At 40.3% G+C, this 27,864-nt stretch overlaps 1 protein-coding gene and 1 long non-coding RNA gene across 6 annotated transcripts; one reads left to right on the forward strand and one right to left on the reverse strand.

Moving 5' to 3' along the window:
• The first annotated feature begins 78 nt into the window (after positions 1-78).
• TM6SF1 (transmembrane 6 superfamily member 1) lies at positions 79-27,805 on the forward strand. 5 transcript variants are annotated; one of them, XM_080397547.1, is made up of 10 exons: positions 79-6,458; positions 8,572-8,675; positions 9,982-10,079; positions 11,045-11,148; positions 12,006-12,088; positions 13,489-13,610; positions 18,423-18,527; positions 20,616-20,708; positions 21,712-21,831; positions 27,438-27,805. In XM_080397547.1, the coding sequence occupies exons 1-10, from the start codon at positions 6,367-6,369 to the stop codon at positions 27,627-27,629; spliced, it is 1,113 nt and encodes a 370-aa protein (XP_080253673.1). In that variant the 5' UTR covers positions 79-6,366; the 3' UTR covers positions 27,630-27,805. The 5 variants fall into 5 exon arrangements, with proteins under 5 accessions (XP_080253673.1, XP_080253672.1, XP_080253675.1 ...); XM_080397546.1 differs by having other exon boundaries at positions 26,961-27,499; XM_080397549.1 differs by lacking the exon at positions 20,616-20,708.
• Positions 5,617-8,565, reverse strand: LOC308067911. The gene is made up of 2 exons (XR_013929785.1): positions 6,980-8,565; positions 5,617-6,478 (listed from the first exon to the last, which is right to left on the reverse strand). It is a non-coding gene; the product is annotated as an uncharacterized lncRNA (long non-coding RNA).
• Positions 27,806-27,864: the final 59 nt, after the last annotated feature.

The raw sequence follows: 27,864 nt of genomic DNA on the forward strand, positions 1-27,864 counted from the left end.
GCAAGCTCGTGCTGACCTGGTGCCTTTTTCTGTGGAAATTCATGAAGGAAGCACTCTCCAAGTTCTGAGGTTCCTTTACCTGTCAGCAGGGAGAGGGAGGAAAGAAGAACCAGAGAATGTCATGATCAAACTGGAGTTCTGGGATACTTCTGATGCCAGGGGTGTCCCAGAGCCACACTAATGCCTGCCCAGTTCTGTGAGAGCCATCAAAAGCATTTGGGTTACAAAGCATATTGTTTTCAATAATTTGTTCCTGAAATTATTTAAATTCTCCTCCCTTTCCTTCTTTTCCCCACATGAACTCCGCTTTGTGTATGTTCTAAGGAGCTGTTTGTTGTTATGATCAGAGTTTTTGAGCTGGCACATATTTTTACAGCGATTAACAATTGTTCTCATGAACGGTTAGCATCCTTTCTCTGCTTCAGGGGGGAAGAGAATAATTCAAAGTACCTCACAGATTTGTTTCTGATTAAACTTCCTGGTTGGGGCCATTTGATGACATCTCTTCCTTTTTGTGCTCCATTAGATTATTAAAATCCCCTACATCGGACCTGTGCTGTTTCTGTGAATGACAGGCATGCATATTACCATTCCTGTCGCTGAATTACTAGTAGCATTAACATTACTCAAATGTGGAAATATGTAATAACCATGCTTAATAATAACAACAACAATTATTTTATTATTAGTATTAGTATTACTGTTATCTCCTTGGGCTTTTAATTATGGTTATTATTAACTTATCTCTAGTTTGCATTAACTTGTACTATTGTGATGTGGGGTCTGCAGGCAGCGTAACCTTGCAGGTTTCGGAGCACTGTATCTATGCATGCACAGAAAACAAATTCAGAGTCTTAGATTTGAGAAACACTAAGGGAAGAGTTTATGGTTTTCTCTTATGTCTTGTAAAGTGCCTACATAATGTTGATAAAGAAGCCATAATAAGAGCAATTGTTATTTTTTCTGTGTTATAAATTCAACTGTAATCTAAAACTGACCATAATAACTGTGCAACCTCCTCGGAATTTTTAAAATTCATAATTCTTTGCCCTATCATTTCTACAAGTAATTCTCGTATGTGAGCACTTTACTGTGCATTTCAGCTGTGCTGATTAGTTGTCCTGGAGTATTAAGGTTGTTATGTCTCTCTTGTGCCTTCAATTATATTGATACACTTTTCTGATTTTTAGTGATAATACTTTTCTATATTAATTTATGTCAATATATTGTAATTATTGCTTACAATACACTCTTGCAATGATCATTCCTGCTAATCAAAATATTTCTGTGAAAATTTTCAGAATGCTACTTAGAGATGTGTACAACTGATGCAAACATCACACGAAAATTTTTAACCACTCCAGTTGTGGAGGTAGCTTTTTCATTTTTCATTCTGCACATTTATATCTTTCAATATACAACAAAGGGCAACAGCAGCATTCTTCACATCTCTTCTCTGAAAGTAATTACAAACCAAACCCAATTATTTAAGTCATAGAAGATTCTACTCACCTCACCCCTATTTTACATATAATGTCAAATACCGACATGACTGGCTTATGAAAAATCTTACACTTTGACATATTTTTTAAATCATTAAGTATGTTCTGTTACTGCATATCTGGAGAAGCAAAGGAGGGGAAATTCTGTTATTAGTTATTATCAGCATATTTTTATGATTGAGGAGTGACTATTTTGTCACGCTATTTACTCGTCAATCCCTGCTAAATGTGTTGAGGCACAGCAGAATTCCAGACAGAGCACACACTTCCTTCATTTCCACCAGGGTATTTAGCTAGCAGTTAAATTTCCACACAATTAACAAGATTCTTACTGAGAAGCCACCTTTGCCATTTACAGTTTAAAGAGCACAATTGACATACTCCCTTTTACCATAATGTCTGTTAATTTTACTCTGACATGTCTCTTCCCCTCTTAAGATTAATTGTTGGTGAACAGGTGGGCTGTAGCAGAAAAAGCAGCTTAACTTCTGAGGTACTGATCCTCAGTTTTGTAAGTGGAATGAACACTGATCACTTACTCCTTTCTGCGTGATTCGTTGGTGCTGTGATTGCTGCTGGAGAATCCCCTCAAGTCCTCAGCAGTTCATTGTACGTGGCCTCCTGACCCCCAGTGCATACCATATGAAGTACATTATATTGCCTCTGGTGCACCATGCAGCCTGTGGTCTACCATAGAGCATCATTTATTAGGACTTAGACCCTCAACTAACAAGAAATTCAGAAACAGAATAGATTGGCTTTAAGGCTGTTGGAGGATTGCAGTCACACATGGTCTAAGCTGCTCCCTCAGCAAATTAACAAGTTAACAAAACTCTCAAACATGAAGCTTTGAATTCATCTTTAAATTCACCCTGTAATCCGTCTTTATCTGGACTATTGGTTACTGACTTCTCTTGACTTAAAAACTCACTTGCAAATACAGGAAGTACACTCCCAAGAATCTATCAGCTTAGTTAATAAAAATTGAATGACACAAGTTGTTTTGTACCAGCATGGTATTTTGTAGCTGGCATAATAATGCAATAAAGTTTGCTGCTTGGCAGAGCCATATGTGAACACATGAGCAATGCTTCCATGAGCTATAAATAGCGTCTCTTAATCCTTGCATTGATCTTCCTGTGCTTGCTTAAGGTTCACCTACCTATATTTGTATAGATTAATGTCATTTCTTTGATTTAAAATAAAATCAGCTATGTCTCAGTGTAATGTTAAACCCTACAATTTGCCGTGATTTAACAGGCAGTTATTAAAGATAAGCGCTCTTTCCCAGACTAAAAGTAGAAACAAAGACCTACTGGCCAGTTAGTCTCCCACTTTGAAGCTGACCATTAATAAATAAGCATTTTTACGTCCTCCATGGTATTCTTTTTCCGGCACACTTACAAATGCCTCCTTAGTCCTGACAATCATGATTGATCTGGCACCATTTAGTAGAGAGCCTGAAGAGAAACATCTTCCATATTATAAATACAGATTGTTGATCCAGTAATGCTCTAATCGAAAAGCTGATACACACAGCCCAAGCACATTGCTTGCAGGTTGAGTACTGCCAGCCGAGGGGCCACACAAGTGGGCCTGGCTTCTTGCTGCGATCAGGATTCCCAGTGAGGAATCTGTCATGTGGCGTAAGGCTGGCTTACCATTTCAGAGAGAGTTGGACTACCTATTTTAAAATGACCATTTAGACAGAAATCATGCCGTTTCTGACACAGGAATGTTACAGGGTGCTGAAGGATCATTGGTTTTGACATGGTGCTGCTGAAGGGATTGTTTTTCAGATGAAACATAAGATCCAAACTCTAGGAATCTCATGTTGTCAATAAATACGATCCTCTGACAATTTCTGTGTGGGAAGAAGTCTTAATTTTCTTGTTTTCATTACTCCATTTTGCTTTCCTAAGCTTCACTGCAGCTTACGTAGGATATATGCATTTCTCAATCTTATCCTGACATATAATATTGCTAAATAGTTGAATAGTTGTATGATTTTCTACAAGTGATGGCATCCACGTGCCTCGTGATGATGTTACCATTTATAAAATCCAGGAAAAAGCACGAAAAAATGATATTGCAACATTAAGAAATGAATATAATTGAGCATGTGACAGGAAGCTGAGAGGTTCTGCTTATTCTGGTGATGGCAGGTTATCAACGCCACTTTCATGTAACATTTTGATTAGTAATTAAGTTGTTAGACACCCTATTCCTACCATCATTTTTGTATTGCTGTTCTGGTACATGTGAACAGAGGGTGGTGTTACATACAGTTGAATTCAAAGTTCTTCTTTCCCCTTCCTCCACCACAAGACCACCTAGAGCTTTCAAAGAAATACATGTGTTAGTTTTTGAGGACCCCTGCTTTTAAACTGAGGGTGTTGTTTGATCAGTAAGACAGCCTGTTGTTTGACTTAATTTCTGACTCAAAGCCAAATTTTGAACTATTTGCCATTGGGGAAGTCGGTCAGCGGTTTTGGGCTGTGCTAACTAAGCAAGTTTTCCCTTTTTCTCTAGAATTGTTGTCAACTATACAAATAAAGTCAACAAGAATGCTGGGGATATTATTTTCTTCATAAAACTGAAATAGAAGCCAGGATATTTTGGCACAGAGAAGGAAGGTTGGAATCAGAAGGATCTGTCGCTACTAGGAATGAAGTTTTCTGATATGGAAAGCGTGGGATACCAGAATCCACGTGATCAGCACTGTCATGGGTGGGCTTGGGGGCCTCCTCTGTCGGGAAATGTAAGGAACAAAGGAGCTAGAAGGCTCACTAGTGCTTCTGTCACAGGGTGAGAGATGAAAATGAAAGGAAAAAACAGGCCCCTTTGAACAAACGCTTCAAACATTCCATTTGAGGGGTCTTTTCTGCTACCAGACACTCATTATTATTTTTTTAATCAGAAATTGATAGATCTCAACACAATAGACTCAAACACTGCACCCCGTACAGGTGAGTTGCTCTTTGCCTACCACACGCTGTGCCCTGACAGTTTCTACTCAGAAGCTGAAATGGGACTTGGTCGACAAGCCCAGTGCAAATCTGTGCTGCAGTTAACGCCAACAGAGTGGTAAGGACGAAGCTTCCCATGTAGCATTTGACTTTACGGACACAGGAACTAAGCAGCAAAGCCTGAGACATGAATCTTGAGACTGCACTGTGGCAGCTGCATACAAATAAGCAGCCTATACATTTGAAAGCTTGAGAAGTAAACCGGCTGTGCATTGAAAGGTAGGCATTTGGAGGTGGTAAATTTAGCCCTGACTCATTCAATGGCAATTTTGACACTTGGGTGGACTAAATTACTTTTAGGAGTTGCATCATGTTTTTACCAGATAGTTTGATTGAGCATGGTTTAACCCATTCATATACCTGTGGCCAGATTCTTGACCTTTCTCACTCGAAATAACTATGCAAGAATTTGTATATAATATATAGGTTCTGGGTGACCACATTATCTTCTGTCAGAGGCAATCACATTAATTAATGTATTGCTTTAACTTACCAAATCACGTCTTAAAACTGGACTTTTTTTTTTTTTTAAATTCACTACTCCTATTGTAAAAGACTTAGAAGACCCTTTACTGCACATAGCTAAAAATCGGTTTCCAAAACTGACTTAAAGTATCTTCACAATTTTGCCCTTCAAATTAGAGAGTTCTTTCCTCTCCCTGGTGTTAACTCCTCAAGTATTTATGGAGAGCGCTAGCGTGCCAAGCTCTTCAGCCTGTTCCTGATGGACAGGTGCCCCGTTTCCCCAGCCACCTTAGAGCTCCTTTGTATCATTTCAACACAAGGGAATCGGAATCGTGCCCGCTACTGCAGATGGTTCTTCTACAACAGCATTAACACGTCCTGATCTCTACCAGAACGTGCTTGCCTGGCATGCTAGAAATGCATTTGCTGTTTTTCCCCAGGCAACACAGGATGATCATTTTTCTCTTGCCAATGGATTTAAATGCTCAGTAACTTCCAGGAAGAGCGGTTTGCATTTGTTTGCCTTCCACCTTTGCACAACGGCAGTTTATAGTGTTGACACTCAAGTATAAACAAAGTTTGAAGCCAGAAAAAAAAATGCTGATGGAGAAATTCAGACATATGCCTAACTGTTGTTACTTTTTTGACATTTAAACGGAAAAGGCGAGTTCACAATTACAACATTTTTAGAAGGTGAATGCCCTTGTTCTTAATAATCCTGCTAAATTCTGATGCAAAAAGAGATGCAGACATTTTTTCACTGGTTTATTGGCCTCCTGCACTGGCTGGAGCAAGGCGACCCCTCGCCCACCGCCACCTCCCGTGAGAGCAGGTGGCCTCCGCCGGGCACCGCGCACACGGCCGCTCTGCCCGCGGCCCCCTGCAGGGCCACCGGTCACTAATTAACCTGCGACGCCTCTTTCACAACGCTCAGTTCAACTGTTGCAGCATCGCTCGGCGGCGGGCCGCCGCCGCTGCTGCCGGTTACCGGTGGGGCTGCCCCCGCCCGGACCGCGGCCTCCGCCGCACCGTCGCCCCGCGCCCCCGGGGCAGGGCGAGGGGAGCGCGGCGAGCCCCGGGGCAGGCGGGAGGCTGCGCGGCCCTCCCCGTGCCGCCGGCGGGGTGCCGGGAGGCTCCGGTTTCTGCGGCGGATTTAACCTTTCCCGCGCGGGCGGGAGGGGGCGGCCGCCGCGGGGCGCGCGCCGGCGGTGGGGCGGGCGGCGGGCACGGGCCGGCGGAGCGCGCGCGGGCGGGCGCCCCCTGCGCGGGGCGTGAAGGGCTGAGGCGAGGCGGCGCCTGGGGCGAGGCGCGGCGCACGGCGGGGGCACGGCGGGGGGCGCAGAGGGCGGCCGCCGCCTCCCGCCGCGGGGATGAGCGCCTCGGCGGCCACCGGCGTCTTCGTCCTCTCCCTCACCGCCATCCCCGTCACGTACCTCTTCAACTGCCTGGCGGCCAGCGGCAGGTGAGGCGGGCGAGGCCGCCCTGCGGAGAGGGCAGCGGGCGGGCGGCCCCGGCGGGTATTTTTAGCGGCGGCGCAGGGAGAGGGCAGCTGCGGCCGCGGCGCTGAGCGGGACGGGGCGGGAGGCGGAGCGGCGTCGGGCCTCGCCGCGGGCAGCGGCTCGGGCGGGAGACGGACCCCGCTCCCGGGTCCCGCCCGCGTCCCCTAACGGGAGCCGTGCCGGGATGCGGCCGGGGAGACGCGAGAGGCTCCTGCCTCGAGGGCCCCGCCTGGCCGCCCACCCCGGGACCCTCAGAACTGCCGGTTTCGCATCACCTGGAGCCTGTCCCGGCGTCCCCGGAGCTCGGGTCACCTCCGGGGCTGGCTGGCAGCGCCGAAAGGACAAACCCGCCCGGGCGGCATCGCCGGGCCCGCGGCCCCCGCAGCGCCCTGAGGCCCGGGGCGGCGCGGCCTCCCGCCGCCTGCCCTGCAAGGCGTCCGCCAACGGCGTCCAGTGCTGCTGGAGAACGCATGGAAGAACTCACCGGCCTCGGGAGGCTCCGAGCCGCACGCTCCAGGCACCCCATAAGACGTGCGAGTTTTAACTGAAAATGTCCATGTGCCTTCGTTCTGCCAAAAAAATAGGATCCCGGGATAGACCGCAGGTCTGGGAAAGAAAGGTCTTTCCTCATGGAGAAAAACCAGTGTACTCACAGCTCTGTGTGGTATTTTGTGATCCCACAGCCCGGGGTGTTCTGCGACTTTACTACACAAGTATTTGCTTCGTGTTTCTAAGGCTTTGCCACATCTGTTCCTTCCTCATTTTCCTCCTTCTGGCCGATAACTTGTTTTGTTTGTTTCTCATTGCTAGAGAAATGCTGAATAACGCACACTGACTTACTTGATTCATTGCCAATGTTTATTTCAAATTGATGGACCGCGGTGAAAAGTCACTGCAGTATTAAGGGCTGTAATGGTATGAAGAAATTAATCACGGGGAAAACAGACTAGCAAAAGGTTCAAACAGTAAAATAAATCAATAAGCTAGTACTGCTGAGCCTGACTCAAAAGTCTTTGTGTATATATTCTGAAATATTTGATCTTGCAAATTTTTTGCAGTAACTTTTAAGTCACATTTCAGTAAGGCTGAAATTGTCATAGTAATATTTGTTTGTACACAGTTTATTTTCTTGACACACAGAGTGGTACTGTGTATGAAGTCATGTACCAAATATTTTTAGCTTATACTTGTGGACTTTACCTGACTTTCCCCTCCTTTTTTTCCCCCTGCATGAGCACAAAAGTGAAGACTGAGAAATAAAGTCTTCAGAGAATTAAATACAATTTACGCACTCCGAGCTGTAAGCCAATATCAAACTGATTTTCTTAGCTGGCATTTTCTTGGGGAAGGAGACAAATCTGCTTTGTGCCCAACTTTTTTGTGCTTTTCTCCGCTGCCACTTTACATGCGCTAACATTATAGTCCCATCTTCAGAGCAAAGGTCTTTTCTGCTGAACCTGCTTGCGTTAATTACAGACACCCCACCCCCCCAACCAATCCTGCCTTGTAGAGCTGGAGAGACCTTCGGTAGCACTTCCAAAACTGGAAGTTAAACCTAGATCCATCATAGGCACTCCACACTGCTACTCCCATTCCACGGGACTGATGTGTTTTCTTTGTGAATATGTAATTTCCTGAGTAGATAATTTATTGCTGAGGTTAGACTAAATGTCCCTAATGATCCTTTTCATCTGTGAAATCTCTGTTTCTGACTTTCACCTCTTGTTGGCCTTTAAGTTTTCCATCATTTTTGTTTATTTTTGCAGATACCAATATGAAAACTGATTTTAGTTGAACAAATCTCGACTCCTGCATATGTTATTTATCTAGCTATTTTTGTATTTTCTTTTTTTAGATGATCACATGTGAAAAGACAGGCACATAAATTCTGCAAAACTATAAAATGAATACTATGACAGACTGTGCAATGGACTTTAAAAACAGCCTTTTAAAGTATTAAAAGTTACTTCAAGAGTAGTATTTGCATTTGAGAATAGATGGTAGGAAAAGCTGAAGAAAACAGCTCTGTCTCTTTCCCTGTCTTATGAATTCTTTTTCTTTTTAATACTGTTACAGTTCCTGGGCAATTGTTGCAGTTGGACTGCTGGTTATGGTTTTTATTGCTCTGTTGGCTCGTGTTCTTGTCAAAAGAAAACCACCAAAGGACCCGCTGTTTTATGGTATGTCTTGGTAACAAGAAATCTAAATTCAGGAAGTGTTAATTTATATAAATTATAATATATGATGGTTGTTTCAAATTAAATGTTTAAGAGGTGGCTTCAGAATCCAGTCTGGTGAGGTGCTAAGGAGCCAGGAAAGACAGACTGGGGAAAGAGGAGGAGAAAGCATGCTTCTTTTGTACCTTTTTACTCTTCTCAAATAGGAGATCCAGCTTAGGGACAAGACAGACCTCCTATTTGAAAAGAATAACACTCGAGTTGGGCTGTGAAAGTGTTTGAAATGCTGTCTTACCCACTTTGTTGAGATCTTCCTTGTGGCAGGACTTGGGCACCACAGTAGACCTCTTGTGAGTTGACTCATTTGGGATTTTTGGACCTTTGGCCTCCATGGCTTGGTTCTTCCTGTGATTTAATTCCTTAATTCTCCCGTTTTCATTAGGCTTCTGTGTTAATTCACCTTTGTGACATGTAAGAAAGTTCAAACCACCCCAACTCCTTGCTTGGGTTGTCTGCAGACTTGGGCAAACATTTCTATATTGATACTTTGCCATAAAAGAATAGAGATACTGATTACCTTTTAAAAGGAAACCTTAGATCTAGATTACTTTATAGCAAAAATCTAGAAGAAAAAAAACACTGCTGTTTTCTGAAGTTTTACAAGATGGGCCCACAGGCAAAGCAGCATACAAACCACCTGTATTTGCCCTCTGTCTTCCTCCTCATTACAACTCACAGGCATCTGTCCCCAGTGTCCTATACGAGGCTGGGAACTCTCAGTTCACACTGAAATAAAAGGAAATAAGTAACATAAACTTTCTGCAAATAAATTTCCTGTCTCAAAGGAGTGTCTCGCTAACTTGCCTGATAGGTCCTCTGGACTGCTGTGGCTATATCAGTTTGCCTTGCTCACCTTCAAAAATGGCAGTTCACATTCTCCACTTCTTTCTTGTTGTCCTTTCTCCTTTCCAAGAGGTGACTACAGTCAAGGTTGTGTACTTTGTGTGACCAAGATTTTTGAAAGACTACATAGTCCTTGCTGCAGACGCTGGCTTTCCATGGAGGCTGTGCCTACAGCTCTACAGAACTGACGTTCCTAAGTTTCCCAAGAACTTTGTTGACTAACCACTAACTAAAAAATACTAAGCTATGTGGGAAAGTCATATTGTATGTTAAATATCTGTGACCTCAAACTACGTGCATCTAGTTCAACAGATCTCTGCCTGACTGAATTTATTGGACTGTGAAGCAACTGCTGATCCCAAGTCTTTATCCCCGCCCCCCCTCCCCCACCTTTATCTTATTGCAGTTTATGCCGTATTTGCCTTTACCAGTGTAGTGAATCTAATAATTGGACTGGAACAGGATGGAATTATTGATGGATTCATGACTCATTACTTGAGAGAGGTAAACAATTGTTTGGCTTACAAATGTAAATAAAATCTTTGCTATAAATAACTTGGTATAGTATTTGTCACAGAAAAATAGCCACTTACACATTCAGGGTCTTCCTGGATTTGGCTATTGACCTGTCATTATTGTTATGGACAAAACCTCCACTGACTTGAAATCACTTGACTAATTTGGGAGAAATGTCATACCTTTCAAGTTTCAGTGTTATTTCACTTAGTTTAGGTAATACCATTCTGTATTAAGTTCTGTGGGAACTGAATAAACTGTAGATGTTCTCAGAAAGCCATAGCTAGCACTCGGGAGAGGATGAGTACTGCAGTCCCTAAACGTGTTACCAAGACGGAAACAAAAATTGCTCCTTTATTTTTGCCTAATCACTTTACTAAAAGGAATTAGAGTTAAAACTCCATGATGCCAGATACCTAGTCAGCAGAATCTGTTTGCTGCTGAATATCAACATCCACCAAAAATAGCTCAGTAAGAGCTTGATACGAAAGTCACTGAAGTAATTGAAAAGATTCCATGAACTCTAGCGTGAAATGAGTTGGACCTTACAAGGTTATACATTGTCATCAATATATTCAATACCATTGTAGATCTCTAGGTTGCTAAATATATCTTTATTTGTTCCATGTTAAATTTATCTTTATTTTGTAGCTTTTATCACTAAAATACGGAAAAGTAGTATTTCCATAATACAGCAGAACAATGCTGACAGTCATGCATAGACGTTTTCCCTTCCATCTTGCACCCCATTTTGCAACTGTAGAAGTGATTTAATTGTACCTGATCCTACCTAAATCAGGTTTGTGCTTGGAAATGTGTATTGTCAGTCAAAAACTGTACCTCCGGATTGAAAGAACATCAGTTACTTTTCTGAAATTGTTTCTTGCTGTTCATTAATTATTTGTTATTCTTCCTCTGATCACTTTATCTACTTAAAAATAAATACTCTCTAGGGTGAACCGTATCTGAACACTGCGTATGGCCATGTGATCTGCTATTGGGATGGCTCTGTTCATTATCTGATGTATCTGTTGATGGTGGCAGCTATTGCATGGGAGTAAGTAATTTTGATTTGTGTACTGTTTTGCTTGCGTTCTTGTACAACCTACAAAGGGCTTTCTTTTCTCTGCAGTATTTAGATTTTTCTTTCAGGACTGTTTAATGTCTTAGGCCAAAGCAACACTACTGAAGTGTCATTGCTTTCAGGAATTGTACCCTTGGTAACTTACTCGTTCTCTCAGCTGAGTAAGCCTAGCAAATGCATTGAGTTGTAGTCTTGTCTTCCTCACTCTGCAGCAGAGATCGTAGCCCATCTGCATGCTTTGTGCTAGTTAAAAGGAAAGCTTAAAGATGATGCATGTTAAAACCATGTGTGAAAACACTTTTTTTTTTCCAGATAACATATTTATGATAGGAATAGTGTCTTGCTTAGCATGATGATGATCTCTTGTCCGTGTCAGACACAATTTCTAGATATTCTTATGTTTCTTGCTGTTGAATAAAGAGTTTGAGAAAATACGTACTTAAATTCCAGAAGTGAATGCACCTGCTGGTAATAGAAGCATTAAAAAAATGAAATTAATAATTCATTATTAATTCTTTTATAGTTTTGTACAGCCTGTGATGTGCAAAATCATGCAGTCAGCCTTTAGATGAATGAAACATAACAGCAAATAACTGAGTATGCACAAATGCTGTACTGTTCATGTGATAACTTTCTCACACGTGAATGTAGGATTTCTCCACATCCCCCTCTCAGAGGCAAGAATCCACTGTTGACTTATGGTACAGATCTTAAAACCTTTACTTACTTGAATACAACCATGGATATTAGTATAATATTTGAGGGTGATTTGGGGTAGGGGATTTTTAGGGATGGTGCAATAATTATTTCGTATTTCCTTTTTTAAACAGACAAAGCTATAGAACCATCGGCCTCTACTGGCTAGGTTCCATTATCATGAGCATCATTGTCTTTATGCCTGGAAACATTGTGGGTAAGGACATAATTTATATGACTAACTTCTTCCTGTGAAACGTTTTCTAAATTTAGCATTAGGTTATCTATATTTTACTGCAGCATTGGTTCCTTTCTGTAATAATATGAAAGAGGAATTTTAGGAATATCAGTAGAGAGATGGAAGATATTTTGAAATTTAAATATGAGGAAGGAAAGATGGAGACCAGGAAAAAAAATCCTTTCAATTGACATTGCTCTCGAGGAAAAAAAAATAGTCTTTTGTTATACCCATATGGCTTTCATCCAAACTAGGTTTAATTTAAGCAATGAGACGATAACCATCTCTTAGTATCATAAAAATATAATTTTTATTTTATATGAAATTTCCAATTTACTTAATAGTCTGACTTTCAAGCAGCTTACGAGAGACATCCAAATCACCTATAAAAGTGAAATCTGGAAATTATTCTATTTTCAAAAGAAATATAACATTCCTAGATTTCTGACAAAAATCAGCACATAGCTGTGCTCCTAGAGGTTGAGAATTTTAATAAAATAATTTTACATCATTATTAGGTAGGTGGTCCTTTAAGAGTGCCACTCCCCTCAATTAAAGATTTCCTTTTTAGCAAAGCTGAAATTGATGCAAAGTTGATAGGTGTTCAACTGAGAAAAATATTAATGTGTTTGAATCCTGTAGTCAGCTTTATAAAAGCTTACTCTGGCCCTCCTTTTTATGACAGGGGAGGAATATTCATGGTGCAGCCTGGGGCCAGTCCAGTTCCCTCCTTTGTAGATATGCACCACAGAGAAAACAGCAGATTTAATGTGACAATATCTCTTCCTCTTTCCTCTAGGGAAATTTGAGAGAATTGTTCTCAAGAGCATGCCTTCTGCCTTCCTTTCTGACATAGAGAGTAGCCAGTGTAAAAGACACAGATTTTCCTGATTTACCTGGGCTGAGTATAGCTCTCTGAATTTATGCTTTGTCCTCAAATATTAGTACAGGTCTGTAGGAGAAATCAAGACTTTGGAAAACAAATGCAATATTAGATCTTAAAAAATGGATACGTTAATTTTTTCCATTTTTTAAAGAGTGATGTCTCTATTTGAAGCAGGTTCCATTAAGAGATTTCAAAGCTGTCCCACATTATAGGATTACCTAGTGCAGAGTGACAAAGGTGGTTTGCCGTCCCTGCAAAACCCCCCTAATTTCTAAAATGGCTTCTGGTCTATTGCCTCTCTGTCACCTGTGACTCTACGACTATCCTGAGCCCGTGATTTTCAACAAGATCAGTGTGTTGCTTTAACAGCGATTTCTAACACTTTATGTTTGCATTACCAGAGCTGCTTCAGGTTTGGTATTACATATATGTTTTAGCTTTTCTGCAACACAGCTTACAAATTCTCATACATCTTATAATTATTTTTTAATAGGCAAATACGGAACAAAAGTATGTCCTGCTTTCTTCTTAAGTGTACCATATATTTGCCTTCCCATATGGGCTGGGTTCCGAATTTATAACCAACCTTCGGTGACTCACGACACTCCAGTCAAGGTAATGTTGTTGTATTTAAGGTTGGCTATTGTTAGGAAAACTGAAATATGCTTGCTGTTTCTGCTGAGTTTTATAGGTCCCTCTGTGAGCATGGAATGTACTGTAAATGTTCACTGTTACGACAATTGCTTCGTGGCTGTGTAGACACTGTAAAAATACCTATACTGCAGGATCATTTCATTATGGTGGGGTAAAGAAAAAGCAAAAGAATCTTATGTTTAGAATAAAGAACCCATTTCTAGGTGTAATTGTGTTACTACCCTCTATTCAGTTTCTGACTGTTTCAGTTTCTTAGCTGATGAAAATACTGACATATACCAGCTTCATAAAGCACCACAAAATCCTTGTAGAAGCTCTGCAGGAAAGTATTCTGCAGACAACTTACAGATTTCATGTAATAATTTTTTGTATGTTCATTCTGCAATATTAGATTTTACAGGTAAGACATTGTACATTAATTGATATGAGAATTATTTACATACTTATTAAAAAAAATCTGTAAAAATGTTTACTTAAAACTCCTTAGATCTTTGCCTTTGAATTTAGTAGTTGGGCTATAATGAGATTAACTGAGCAATCAAAAAATGCAGTAAGTTTATGAACTGTTTTATATTTTTAAAAAATCCCTGCAGTACAAAGCACAGAACAGATCTCTAACTCTTTGTTGCTATAAGCAAGACAGTTTATTGCCACAGCACACCATATCAGTTTTAGGTAATATAATCAATTAATAGTTTCGCATCACAAGAGCTCCTGAGTCTCAGTCAGGTTCATTCTGTAACTGAAAACACAGACACAGATGAAGGAGTTAGTTCCCATTCCATAGCTAATAAACAGTCAGTGTGCAAGTGGTGTAGCCTATGGCATAGAATAACAGCAGATGATGCACTGACATTTTCCCAGAAATGTATGAAAGGTAACGTTCAGTCATCCATCTGTGATTTTTCAGTAGGAAAGAGGTATAGACAGATGTTCTTATCTCCTGAAGTATGAAGAACCACTACAGAATCACCACTTTTAGGGAAAATCTCTTTGAAAGGCAAATTATGAAGGGCAAATTGGGGGACACTTCGGGTGCCAAACACTCTTCTACCTTCCTGTGTAGGCTTATGGGAAACAGCGTGTCCCATACCAAAGCAGTTTGAGCTGATTTACTTAAAGGCGTCACTAATTCTGGCCAGAAACACATTCTTTAGAGTCATCAGGGTAGAGGAGTTAAGTTTAGTTAAAGGTAGTGATGGCAATTTTTGCCATGTGTTAGTGAGAACATCCTTTGCATGAAGGACGAATGAAGATTTCAGTTTGTTTTCATAGTACTGCGAACACCACAGCAATTGCTAGCATAGAAAATATGTGTTAGACTGCTTATCTGCTGAAATATAGCCACGTCTCCTGTGCTTATCAGGAGCTAAATTGCTTACCTAGTTTTGATATTTACTTTGGTATGTATTTGCAGAGAAACCTAGTTTTTAAACTCTGTTTCAAAAAGAGAGTGCAGAAAGAGCTGGTGATCTGAGAATTTAACATTGCACTTCTTAGTGAGTCCTTTATTGTAAACTTCAACTTTGTTGCTCGGAAGGTCATAGAAAAAGCCTTGATGCCTTTCACTGGGGCCTTCTACCCTTCCTAAGTTGTTTCTTTTTTAGAAGTCATATTTTATCTTCTCAGCTAATTTATCGTCCATATCCAAGCATGAATACCTGGGTCCAATAACTGTATACCTTAAAATGCCTTTACATCTTAACATGACTACTTCTGAATTTTTCTTATTTTTTATACAACTCCCTCAGTCCTAAATGAAGTATTGTTTTCAGGAAATAATTGTGTCTAATGCTACTATCAGTTAGCTAATCATTGTAAGTCCCGAAAATATTTAGTTCTTTCAATAGATCACTTGCAATTAGCTGTGAACTTTTAACTTTTTTTAGCTATCATTATTCAGAGTTGGTATTAAAAGGTTTAGGAAGAATATGTAATAATGCTTTTAAACATGATAGTGCAAGTATATGGAAAAATACGTACATGAAAGCAGTGGAAGCAAGGGATTCATTGCTATAATATTATTATAACCCAGTTTAAAAAAAAAAAGTCGCTGTGGAGACAGTTAATGAACTTTTGGGTGTTCTCTAGTAGAGGTGGCTGCATGGGAGAGAAACGGAGTTACACCCTCATTTAGAATCAAACCAAGCTGTGCTGCAGTATTTACAAAGCCCAGTAGCTTTATCTACAAGTATATCAGCTCAGAAAAGTTTAATGTAATTTAAAATTCAGAATTAATACATATAAATTCAGATTTGCACATGAATTCTGAAGGGACTGACTTCTGTGGACAGATTATTCTTGTTCCCTAAAACAGTCTCACAGAGGTTATGGAAAACAGCTTTTTCCTGGAAGTGAAATTGCAAAGCGTGCCTACACACTTCCTTGCTACACAAAAGAAACAGCAGGGTTGGTGAGATCTGTGCAGAGTTCAGTGTTTGCAATAAATGGGCAACCTGTAGCAGGTCATCTCCACTCAGCCAGTGTACTTAACATGTAATTAATTTTAGCATGTATTGATGTGACTTTGCTGTGTAAAAGAAAGGCAAGGCAAAATTGCTGCATAGCTGAGGTCTGATAGCAAAGTGCACACTGTCTTTCAAATTCTTGCTTCTGCTTTTTTTTAAGCTTTTCATTTTCATTTTGCTTGTAAAAATGCATATATATATGCATAGAGAAAAAAGGTGCAGCTTTTCTGTACCTTGGCAATTTCACAAACTCATACTGCACCAAAGGTTGTTTTCACTAATAGTGGCTTTGTCTCCAAAACCTCCAAGTACAAAGTTTTATTGTTGCTTTCTGATTACAGTAAACATACACATTCATTTAACATACCTTTTGAAACGAGGAGTGACATACATCTATATAAGCTTCATACTTAGACAAAGTGGAAAGAAAATATATCAACCCTTCAATTTTCCATTATCCTTAGGTAGTCTGCATCTGAAAATGACTTGCAACTCAGCAGCCATGGGAGGCCTTTGTCCTTCATGGGAATAAATATTAGAATATAGACATTCTTTGCAAGTAATACTGTGAACATTCCTACACTGGTACTGTAAATACTGTGAAGTGACACCATACTGCCAAAACAGACCTGTTATTTGTGTTTGAAAAATAAAAAAGCAAAGGTGTCACTTTCTTTTTCTGAAAAAGAACTGTTAAAAAAAAAAAGTGTTTTATGAAAGGAGATGGCCTCTGTGTAAAATAGCCTTATTTTTGTTAAACTACAATTCAGATCTTGCAGTTCTTACTCAGGAATTGTGCTTGCACGATTGGTTCTCCTGTTTCAATAACTTTATTGTGAGTATCTTGATCCTGAGTGCTTTTAACTATGCCTCTACATCCTAATTATTGTTTTGTGCTTTGGAGACAATTCCACAAGTGTGTAACAGGAAGGAAATTGGGTTTTTCTTTTGCTGTCTGCATGACAACACATGGCTAATAAAAAGGAAGAGGAAATGAGTAACATATAAATGGGGAAGTTTTCCCTCTGAACTACAGAAAGATACTTTGGCATTCTTATAATTTTGTCTGTGACTACATAGTGATGAAAATGTACCTCAAACTATTTCCATGAGTCTTTTTAAGTTTTACCACGTGAGCAAAGAGATTACTTTGGTTTTTCCAAGCTATCTTCCTTGTTAGATACCTATGTGGCCTTTGCTACTGTAGAATGTGAACCCCTCATGTCTGCCTGTGCAGTGCAGCAAGGGGATTCCTGTTCTGAGGCTGAGGAAAGGAGGTACAGAACAGATCAGATCCAGATGCCAAGAAGTGCTTTGGTGCCCATCAGAGGAATCCATAGCATACAGTAATGAATTAAAGGAGGGTTTTCCATGTGTTCCATACATGCACACACATATTTCATTCTCTATTTCTGCATTACATATTAAGATATATTATTTGCTCACTGAACTCAGCAGAGAGCTCAGCTGCCCACAGAAAAGCTTTTATTTTGTGCCAATGATATGCCATTAATTTCAATACCTGTCACAGCCTGCTGAAAACCACCATTCGCTATCAGTAATAAGATAGACCCTTTTTTTGCTGTCCCTCCAAACAGTCCTTTTACAAAGCGTATTAGATTCAACTCCAAATGTTTGATACAAACCTACATTTCCAAAGCTTTTCTACAAAGGGACATTCAGGGAAATTAATTCATTCCCATTAACAAAAGACACAACTTTGAAGAAGTTAGTTATGCTGCTCTAAAGCCTTATGTGATTGCAGAGTTAGTGTTCATTTGATTTAGGTTGCTTTGAAAATCACTATCAGTAATAAGATAGATCCTTTTTTTGCTGTCCCTCCAGACAGTCCTTTTACAAAGTGTATTAGATTCAACTCCAAATGTTTGAGACAATCCTACATTTCCAAAGCTTTTCTACATAGGGACATTCAGGGAAATTAATTCATTCCCATTAAAAAACCCACAACTCTGAAGGCGTTATGATTGCAGTTAGTATTCACTTGATTTAGGTTGCTTTGAAAGTAAACTAATCTGTATTGAAATGGCTTTAGTTAGATCCATCCATTTCTAGGGTTTATTCAGATTAATTTTCCTCACTACATCCTATAAAGTCTGAAGTCACCTTTTCTAAATGTGGAAATCTGTGTCTCTCTGAAATCAGTGGATAAATAGGGTAACGTAACTGAGAATTAACTCTGTCTATCATAATTTTTCACCACTATCCCTTCTTGTAGTGACTGATCTGGAGTTAAACATGTCATGTGGAACTGGGATGTACTCACTGCACACGTTCTGTGTTGCAGGTAGTTCAGGAAGTCCAGAAGAAAGGACTCCTAAGACGACCAATAGATTTAATGTTAGCTGCGTACCTCATTCTAGCAACGGGGTTTTGCATATTTAGGGGCATGGTAAGTTGAAGATATTTTAATATTCTGGCCTCTAATTTTCAAGTCAGAAGTTTAAATTTGAAATCATTGTGTCTGTGTGAAAAAGTATGTACATTTTGGTTAAGGGAAATCCTGTAACTTTCAAGGTTGGAATAGGCCTTAGATATAAAAAGGACAAATTGATTATTTATGATAATTAGTGGTGCTTTGCTTCTTAATTTTGTCCTCTCTAAAGTGTGTTTTTCAGAAGGAGGTGCACAATCACAAGTATAAGTAGCATCCCAAGTGCAGATCAACATGACGTAAAACTGTTTTCATTGGCCTGGTGTTACATTTATGGCCAAGAACACTGAGACAAACCAACTAAATTAAATCTGTATTCATGTTTTTCTAAACAGATGCATAGTTAAAAGTATATAGGAAACCAAGTTAATTTATATTGCATGAGATAGAGGACAACATTTCCACCTGAAAAAAAATATGTCCACCTTACCTGAACAGCACATGTTGTTTCTATTACCAAGAGCTGATTTTTTAAAAAATGTTTGCTTTTAAGCATAGTTGGTTGAATTAAAAATTCTGGGGGAATGGATCAATACTGAAAATGCTTGAAGTGGTAGTAGGTAAATCCAGTAGTAGGTAAATCTAGTCCTTTGTCAGCTCTAAAGCATTTTCTGTCTTAAAGCAGAAGGGAAGTTGTGTATCATTCAGTGATCAGAGCTCAAATGTTCAGGTGTCTTAGACCACCACTTGCATGCTTGATTTGTAGATCTGATCCTGTCTAGAATAATTCTAAGAGGTGATGAAAAGTACCCAAGCAACATTTTATTTACCTAGTGCAGACTGTCCTTTTATAGTTCTGCTGCTCACATTATTCTGTCATCTTCTGCCGTTTCTCTGAAAACTTGCTTGTCAACAACATTTTTTTCTTCTAACTTGTCACAGACTGCTTTATTTCTTACAGATCATGCTCCTTCAGAGCACCACTGATGCAGGTTAATCAGCTGGTTTACCTGTAATTTCACTGTGGGCAATGTTAATCTCATGCTCTAACACCTCACTTGGTTTGCAGTCCCACTTCTTAATTTCTCAGAGGATTTTTTCTTTGTTGTTGATTTTGAGAGTGTGGTCATTTTCTTATATATTTCCTTTACCAAATGGGAACTGTTTACTGGCCTTACTTACATGCAGAGATCAATGGAACATCTCTGTGTAAGCTGCAGTAACTGATTTTGTGATAAAGTTAATAAAACATAATCCATTATAGTCCACTCAGACCTGCTTCTTGGATGCCCATGTTGGAAAAGAACAGGGAGGAATATCCACTGTTTGTAAACCTTTTTATTTCCCACTCAAAGTCACACAATGAATACGCATGAAATTAAGTCGTGCAAAACTTAACTGTTCAGTCCTGTAACTTAGGCATTTACGGTGCTTCGCCATAGAACACTTAGAGTGACAGCTGTTGACATGGATTGCTAACTCAGAGTAGTATTTTTTGTTTTAAGGGCTACTATGGAAAGGAACTACTTTTGCAATTGAGTCCATGTTTTTTGGGGATTTTATTCTTTCTATAGGAATGTAAAATCCAATAATTTCTCCTTTGCTACTCTTTTAAAAATTACTATTATTTCGAGTAACACCCGTCTCATTGCTCTCCACCGCTACCTTGCCACAAAGCAACTCTCTTCTTTGTACTACATCCATAGCTTGCTATCCTAAAATTGGATGCTTAACCTGAAGTTTCCCATTTGAGCAATTTTCCATTGGAAAGTTCACTTGCTGGGATTAAAGTCTGTTTTTCAGAGCAAATCAATAACAATTATACTTTTATTGCAGCATAGCCAACTGACTGAATTCTCTTCAGTCAAAATCTTTAAAGCAGGCTGTCAGTATTTCCTCACAGACCCTCTGAGTAGGAGCTGAGAGGAGGCTGTATTTCAGTTTTGTATTTGGTGATCAAGTGGATCACCTTTGTAGTGGACTTCGAGCAAGCCTCCAGGCTAGCAGTACTGCAGGCCACTAAGTAAATATTTAGGGCTGGTAACAGGTTAGCTCGTTTTTCGAACAAATTCGTTGTTCACGGGAAGTTTTAAAAATTCTTCTTAGATTGCTCTGGATTGCCCTGCTGAACTCTGCCGGCTATATATTCAACTTCACGAGCCTTATATAAAAGATCCTGCTGCCTATCCTAAGCTTCAGGTAAAGCATTGACTGTGGAGCATAGAGTGTTAAGTGACTTGTTAACTGGCACAAATATGAAGCTATGGGTTTCACAGGTGACAAGATCAATAAGGGAAGTATTTGTTCACAGCAAGTTAAACAGTATTTCATATTTCGTACTACAGCCATTACAAGGTACCAACTCTTGTGATAAACTCAGATTCAAATCAGTTACTTAAGAGTTACACATCCCAGTTACTCAGGCTTCTTTTAATATAGTCCATGAAACAGAGCTACATGCTTTTTATCATCATTCTCCTTCCTTAGAAGGGCAAAGTAGACTTTCAGTCTGGAATAATGGACCAAAAAGGGGTGTAGTAGGACTAGATTCTTTAAGCTGATGTTAGGCTTCTGTCACCAGTGACACTCCTTGAAACATAACACTTTCTACAAACCCTATTTACACAAGCGTTGCAGAGGAGAGAATGCTGTTGCTTTAGTTTTGTAGCGCTTGCAAGGTTGCTGTTCTTCTGCAACTTTGGCTGCTACATGGGAGCAGGGCCTGAAGCAGTAAGAGGATTCACGAGTGAGGCAATGAGCAGAAACCAAATATATTTCTGCTTGACATGTTCTTTCTGGGATTGAAGGGGTGGCTTGGGTATATCTCATACTTCCCAACTGAAAGTGCCATGGAGCTTGAGAAATGGACACTCGTGTTGAGTTAGGTCAAGCCACGCTTATTGGCATGGTCTCAAGATGGCAAAGGTTAGTGAAACATGTCCTAGGATGAAGTGGATTTGGATGTGGGAAAGAGAAACAGGCATCAGTATTAGCGGAGGCCTTAGGGTATCTGGATCCAGTCAACAGCATCCAGGTATGAAATTGTTTTCTCAAAGAAGTTATAGCTGCATAAAGGCCTGGGAATCATCGCTGCCAGGAGTGTAGCTTTGAATAGTCACAAGTCCTCAGTCAGCAGTTGGCTAATTTTGAAATGCATCTCCCTCACACTACAAAGCAACTAATACTTCTGTTTAAAATGCAGATGCTGGCATACATGTTCTACTCTGTGCCATACTATGTGATTGCTCTGTATGGCCTACTGGTGCCTGGTTGTTCCTGGATGCCCGATTTAACCCTTATACATGCTGGAGGACTAGCTCAGGTATTTCTTTGTAAAATGTTCACTCTTGAATTACAAGTTAATAAGTAGAGATCTATGGAATAAATATGGGGCCCAGGGCCTGATCTTCCCATGCAGGTTTTATGCCATTGTAACTCAGATCACCTTTTGTATCTATAAAAAAAAACCAAACTAATTTAAGGGAGTGGAGAATCAAACCTATTACTTGCCTCTAATGACTGCGTTCTTGCTTTAGGAGACTTCTCTCCTGCAGAATCTTTTTATTGCGCTCATTTAAACCTTATTAAGCACAAGGCACTCTTTAGCTGAGACCATGAAGGAAGATTGTCTTAAAGTTGTAACAGTCAACCATGTAAAAAAACACCAAGCACAGCAAAACAGTACAATGCATTGTTTCCATAATATGTGTTGGCAATCTAGGTAGTTTGAAAAATATAAATGGAAAAAGTATTCACTAGTCACAGAAAACAGACAATTATGTTGATAGAACACGGGGAACCTCCTGGGCCACAAACCACAGCAACACTAAGACATGTTTGTGTTGCCAGAGGCAGACCAATGATCATACATTCTCAACGCATTTTGTTCTCAGCCTTTTAAGGAACAACTGTAGTTAATTACTAGATGGTGCTGATGCTTATGAGAAGACTGACTGAAACAAAAAAAAAATTCAACAGCAACTAGTAAATGACTTCTTATGACATGTAGATGACCACTGAACAGCTGAGATAGAGGGACAATTGATTTGTGCTGTATGTAGGAAATGAAATATGCTCTGATCATCCAGACAGTGCAGAAAATACGCACATAATACTGCAACAATAATGCAAATGTAGGGACACGGCAGTAAGTGTAATCTAAATACCGCTATTACACAAACACAGACCAGTGCTTTGTTCCTCAGGCCTGAGATAACAATCCATGGATACCAACCACAATCCAGCTTAACTGCCCAGTAAGGAGGGGGGGACTGCCATTTCATTTTCTGTTTGTGAGCAGCAATGGAGAATATGACTTTTTTTTCTAAACAGTTTATAGAGAACCTTGAATTACCAAATGATGTCAAAACAGAATCTGGCAAACAAGGAGGTTTAGATGCTCAAAAGGTATCACAAATATTAACTAAACTGTGTTTAGCCTAAATCTAATCTAAAAAAAAAGCACAAGCCAGTATCAGGAAACTCTCTCTACTGACAGATTACTCAGGTTTCATGAATTCCCCAGTCAGTCAGGAAAGAAACCGCTCCTTCAAAGACTATTTAGCACAAGGAAAAGAAGTCAAGAGTGTGCTGACTATCACAATCTTGCAAACTTAACTAAAAGCTCAGCATCCCAGATTGGAGGTGATTTTTGGTTGGTTGGTTGGGTTTTGGTTTGTTGTTGGGTGTTCTGCGCCCTGCCCCGCCCCCCTTAAATATTTCCCATAACAAACACTCATTCTTTTCTTTAATGGCACATTCTGCCTTTGTGCCTTTTGTATGATTAATACATGCAACATTTTGTTGCTGAAGTCTAAACCCTCTCTGTTGTCCATTTGGTTTGGCTTCAGGAGAATGCCAATTTACACATTAGACAATGAGAAGAAAAGCTACTGGAAACCCAAAGCTAACACTCAAAATTCCCCATTTTACTCTCTAAAGCTTGTCATAGACACAAGTGAAAACCATGGGCTGACAAAAACTGATTAAAAGAACTGTACATTGCTGTACACTCTGCACATTTTATCCTGATTCAAAAAAAGTTTCTTTACATTTGGGAGGGTTTTGTTTGTAGTTTTTACTTCAATGCACTGCAGAATGAACTTCAGTCATCCCACAACTGAAGATGATTTAATTTGATTCGGTGAACTGTGAGCAACCTGGGATGAAGAATGTGTGAGACAGTGAATTGATGACTCATGTTATTTTTGGTTTTGGTCACTTTGAGACACAAAACACATTTCCAGGTTTGTCTACTGTTTTCTCAGGTTAAAACATTGTAATTCATGATTAAAGCATATGTAGTTTACTGAAACACATTTTTTCTTCTATTATGCACAAAGGTCCAATACAGGTAAATACCTAACAACAAAACAGTGAGCATTGCTTCCCTGGCATGAACACTGCTCCTACAGATGGGGACTGTGAGATTTTAAGTATTTTTATTTCTATCATTATGAAGTATTAACTTTTTTTACAAAAACCAGGTGTCAGAATACCACATGATGCATCTAAACTAAGAACCTCTAAAAGTGCCTAGCCTTTCACACAGAGAAATATTTACTGTTTTTCAGAATTACATACAGGTCTCAGCTTGTATTATTCTGTTACTAACATTCAGACTCCAAAACCAGGTTGTGACCCTTATTAGACTTCAGGAGCTTCAGGAAGAGCTCTTTAAATGTCACACGGCTAAAGTACCAGGAGCTTTGATTACACAAAAGGGTTGGAATAGCCTCTGAACTTGATTAAATTGCTATTTCCCTATGCAAGTGAGCTACATGAGAAGGGATGAAGAGCCATAACCCTGCTATCCAAAACTATTCTGTTTCACCAGCTCTGCATAGTCTGCTTCCCTATTCTCTCAGACATAGAAAGTTTTCCCTCTACTTCTCCATCCAAGTGTTTTCCTTAATCTTGCAGTTTTTGGTGGCTAGCTTCTGCAGTGCCTCTTGCCTACAAGTGAACCTAAACCCAAGGAACATCTTTTCTAGGTTACTGCCTCCCCACTCTATTTGATGGTTTCTTTAGGCTCACAAGACCTGGTCCAAACCCCTCCAAAATAAGTTGGAGTCCTTGCCTGACTTTAGTTGCTTTACAGAGAAGGTGCAGAGTGAAGTATGACTCCTAACCTTTTCCAGGCCCTTCTCTGTCCCTAGCTGGAGGCTTTGTTGACTGCAGGGTAAGAAATATTTAAAGTTTTGCCTATGATTAGGCTACAGGCAAAAAACACTGTAAAAAAAATAATCCAAACCCAAACTATTTCATACAGACAAGAAGCTTAATGAGTAGCAGGCATACACAAATTCCAGTTGAGCTGTGCCACGTCTGGCACCAGGCAGCTTCCAGTTGCTGTGGGATGGCCTGAGCAGAAGGCCGATGGAGGCTTTGAGGTTCAAAAAGGCTGCATGTTAAAACAGTAAGGCTACCTTAGAAGTTTACCTGCAGCATCTCATTTGGCCAGTTTCTCAGCCAGGGTTTAGGTGTCTGATCTTTAAAATTCTCTAATTAAAGAGAGGGTTCAATAACAGAAAGCACCAAGACATGGCTGATTTGCTAAGAGGACCTGATTACAGTGAGTAACAGAACAGACTCAAGGTTGCTCTCACCGCAATGCCAGGCCGTTTATTGCACAACAGGCAGAGAGCGCTGCAGGAACTGACAGCTCTGGTCTTGCTGCTTAAAACTTTGGATTTGGTGCAAGTCCGCCTGGTACTTAGCAAGAGCAGGACTGGGCTACTGGTGAGTGGCAGACCTGCTTTTAAGACACACACCCTGCCCCAAGGGAGGGAGAAAAAAAAAATGGCAGAGTACTGTTATAGAAAGCAAACACATGAGATTAAAAACATAACACAATATCCACAGAGGCAAATGAAATAATAATAAAATAATTCAACAGACCTACATATCCTCCTTGGTAATGAAAGGAAAAAAAGCAATTGTGTTATACTGAAAAACAAGTCACATAAACAGTAACTTCATTATATGGTGCACTATTAGCTAGTAAAAATCTTCATGGGCTACAAATAGAACAAAATGTTTCTGCTTTTTCTTTTTATAAGGCGCAAAGCTCACTAATGTGTCACAACTCTTGTAAGAGACAAGACCACGCAGTAAGGCTTAGATCTTCAAAGGCAGCTAGGAGGCTGCGGGAGCTCTGGGTCTCTCAGAAGCAGCCCCTTACTGCTCTTTCTGACAAGGCTTACTATGAACTTATGAGGAATTTACTATCAACTTACTATGATGCACAGCAGGCCATTCTTGGAGACAGGCAGGCCTTGCAGTCTTCCACAGAGAAGTACATAGCTGAGCATCTTGTTCATCCCAGAAGAGGCTCTAAAATACTACCAGGAGGCTGTTAGCATCTAGGAAAACTTCAGGCAGACCCAGGCCTCCTATCTGAAGCCTGATGGTGGCTGGCTGGCTGCTGAGGAAACTGCTGCCTCATGTAACAAGAGGGCTTTGGTGCTGAGCACTTGTGCTCTGGCTGCCTGGGCTGAGGTGGCTGCCAAGGCGAGGGAAGGTAGCAGGGGTCTGAGCAGGACCACCCAGGTGCCAAAGGCAGCTCCTGCCTGAGACAGGTAAGGACAAAAGGGCTGCAAGAGACAGGCTGAATGATGAGGCTGATATAAAAAGGCTGCTGATAGCATCCCCCTGAACATCTGTTTACTCTGTACCTATTTACAGCAACATGCTAAGTGGCACTCTGCTGAAGTGTGTTTGTGTTTGATTTCTTTGATTACTCCGTTTCCTGACTCCAGCTTGCTAGATCAGCTCTCCCTATTCAGTGGAGGTGATTAGAATCACCTGGAAACTTGATTTCCATTTCTGTTTTGATGTATGGTCTCAGCCTAACCTTTTGCTAGAGGGGGTTGTATTAAAACACCTGCACTGTATTTCACTTTCTACCATGCTAACTGTGAACAGAACTGTGTTCTTCGCGAGTCCAAAATAACTCCTGCTGAAGCCAGAACAGAGGACGTGATTTGGCCATAGTGTACTCCCCTGCATTGCTAAATTCCTGGTGTCCCTTTCTCCTGCTCTGCTTAAGATCAAAATGATTTTTATCTTCTTGGACCTCCTCCACTGCTAACTAGCTAAATAATCATAAAAAAAATAAATAAATAATGGACACACAATAGTTAATGTGAATGAGCTGTGGCTTGAAATAGCAGGTAACAGATGGAGACAAAAGACAGCGACTATCCTGACGCTTCTATCTTTAAATGTTTGTTTATGCTAAAAATATGCTTCAGCCCAGCAGGCTTGTCTTTGCTTATAACCTTCACTCTAAACTTAACCTATACCCAAAAGCCAAATATTGCAGACAGTTTCTGAAATCAGGAGTTCTGGGATCAGAATCTGGAAGACTGGGATTAAGATTTAAAAAAAACTAACCAAAGCCAGAGCTAACACAGCTTCCAAGATTTTTTTTTCTAACTTTATTCCGAGGGAGTGTCTGTCTGCTTCCCGTTGATGGCAAGGACAACATTCCTCGGTAGGCGGGTGCAGGTCCTGCCCCCACTGCTGTGCTGCAGTTTAGGAGTGCCGACCTTTACGGTGATGCACACTTCAGCGGCCGTTTGCCTGGGGAAGGATCGTGGACCCTGTTGCATGACTAATCACTCAGAAGCCAAGGGTGAAGTCCTCTACCTGATGTAAAGATCAGTGCCACCACATGCATAAAGTGAACCTCCTACCATGCCACTGCTGGTTCCGTTTATGCCTCTTATGCCAAAATATTAATGATCTTTGTTCAAACTGTATTTTTATACTGAGGTGCAAAAGTATGATGGAAATACCTGAAATAAAAGGGCTGGCTTGGAAAATGTCACTGGAGATGCATACTTGCATGCAGATTATGCCATCTTTCCAAAATACACATCAACTTTACCTTTTTTTAATATATACATTATGTACACACCACAGGCTCAATTTTCCCATATCGGTGCTTCTCTTCATGCTCGAACTCCTTACATCTACAGAGTCCCTGAAGAAGCAAAACAGTTTTTCCTGATATTGAACATAATGTATGGGATTCTTCCCCAGCTGCTGGCTTACAGGTGTGTCAACAAGCCAGAGTTTTTTATGAAAACAAAACAAGAAGAAAAAACAGAATAGCACAACTGTTTTGAGCTCCTCTTTTTGGCTATGTATATAATTGGGCTGGGATGTAACTGAACTGCTCAAATGAAACCCAAATGAAGCGTGTAAGGTGTGTAAAATTGTGTAATGTTGCACGGTCTGTTTTGTTTATCCTACTCAAAAAGGGAAAATAAAGATGACTGCCTTCAGTACCACTTCGCAACATTTTGACTTTGTGCTGCAGTGGAGCTGCTAGTTCACGGAGCTATTT

This window comes from Falco punctatus (assembly GCF_963210335.1).
Source record: "Falco punctatus genome assembly, chromosome: 7".
Classification (NCBI taxonomy): domain Eukaryota; kingdom Metazoa; phylum Chordata; class Aves; order Falconiformes; family Falconidae; genus Falco; species Falco punctatus.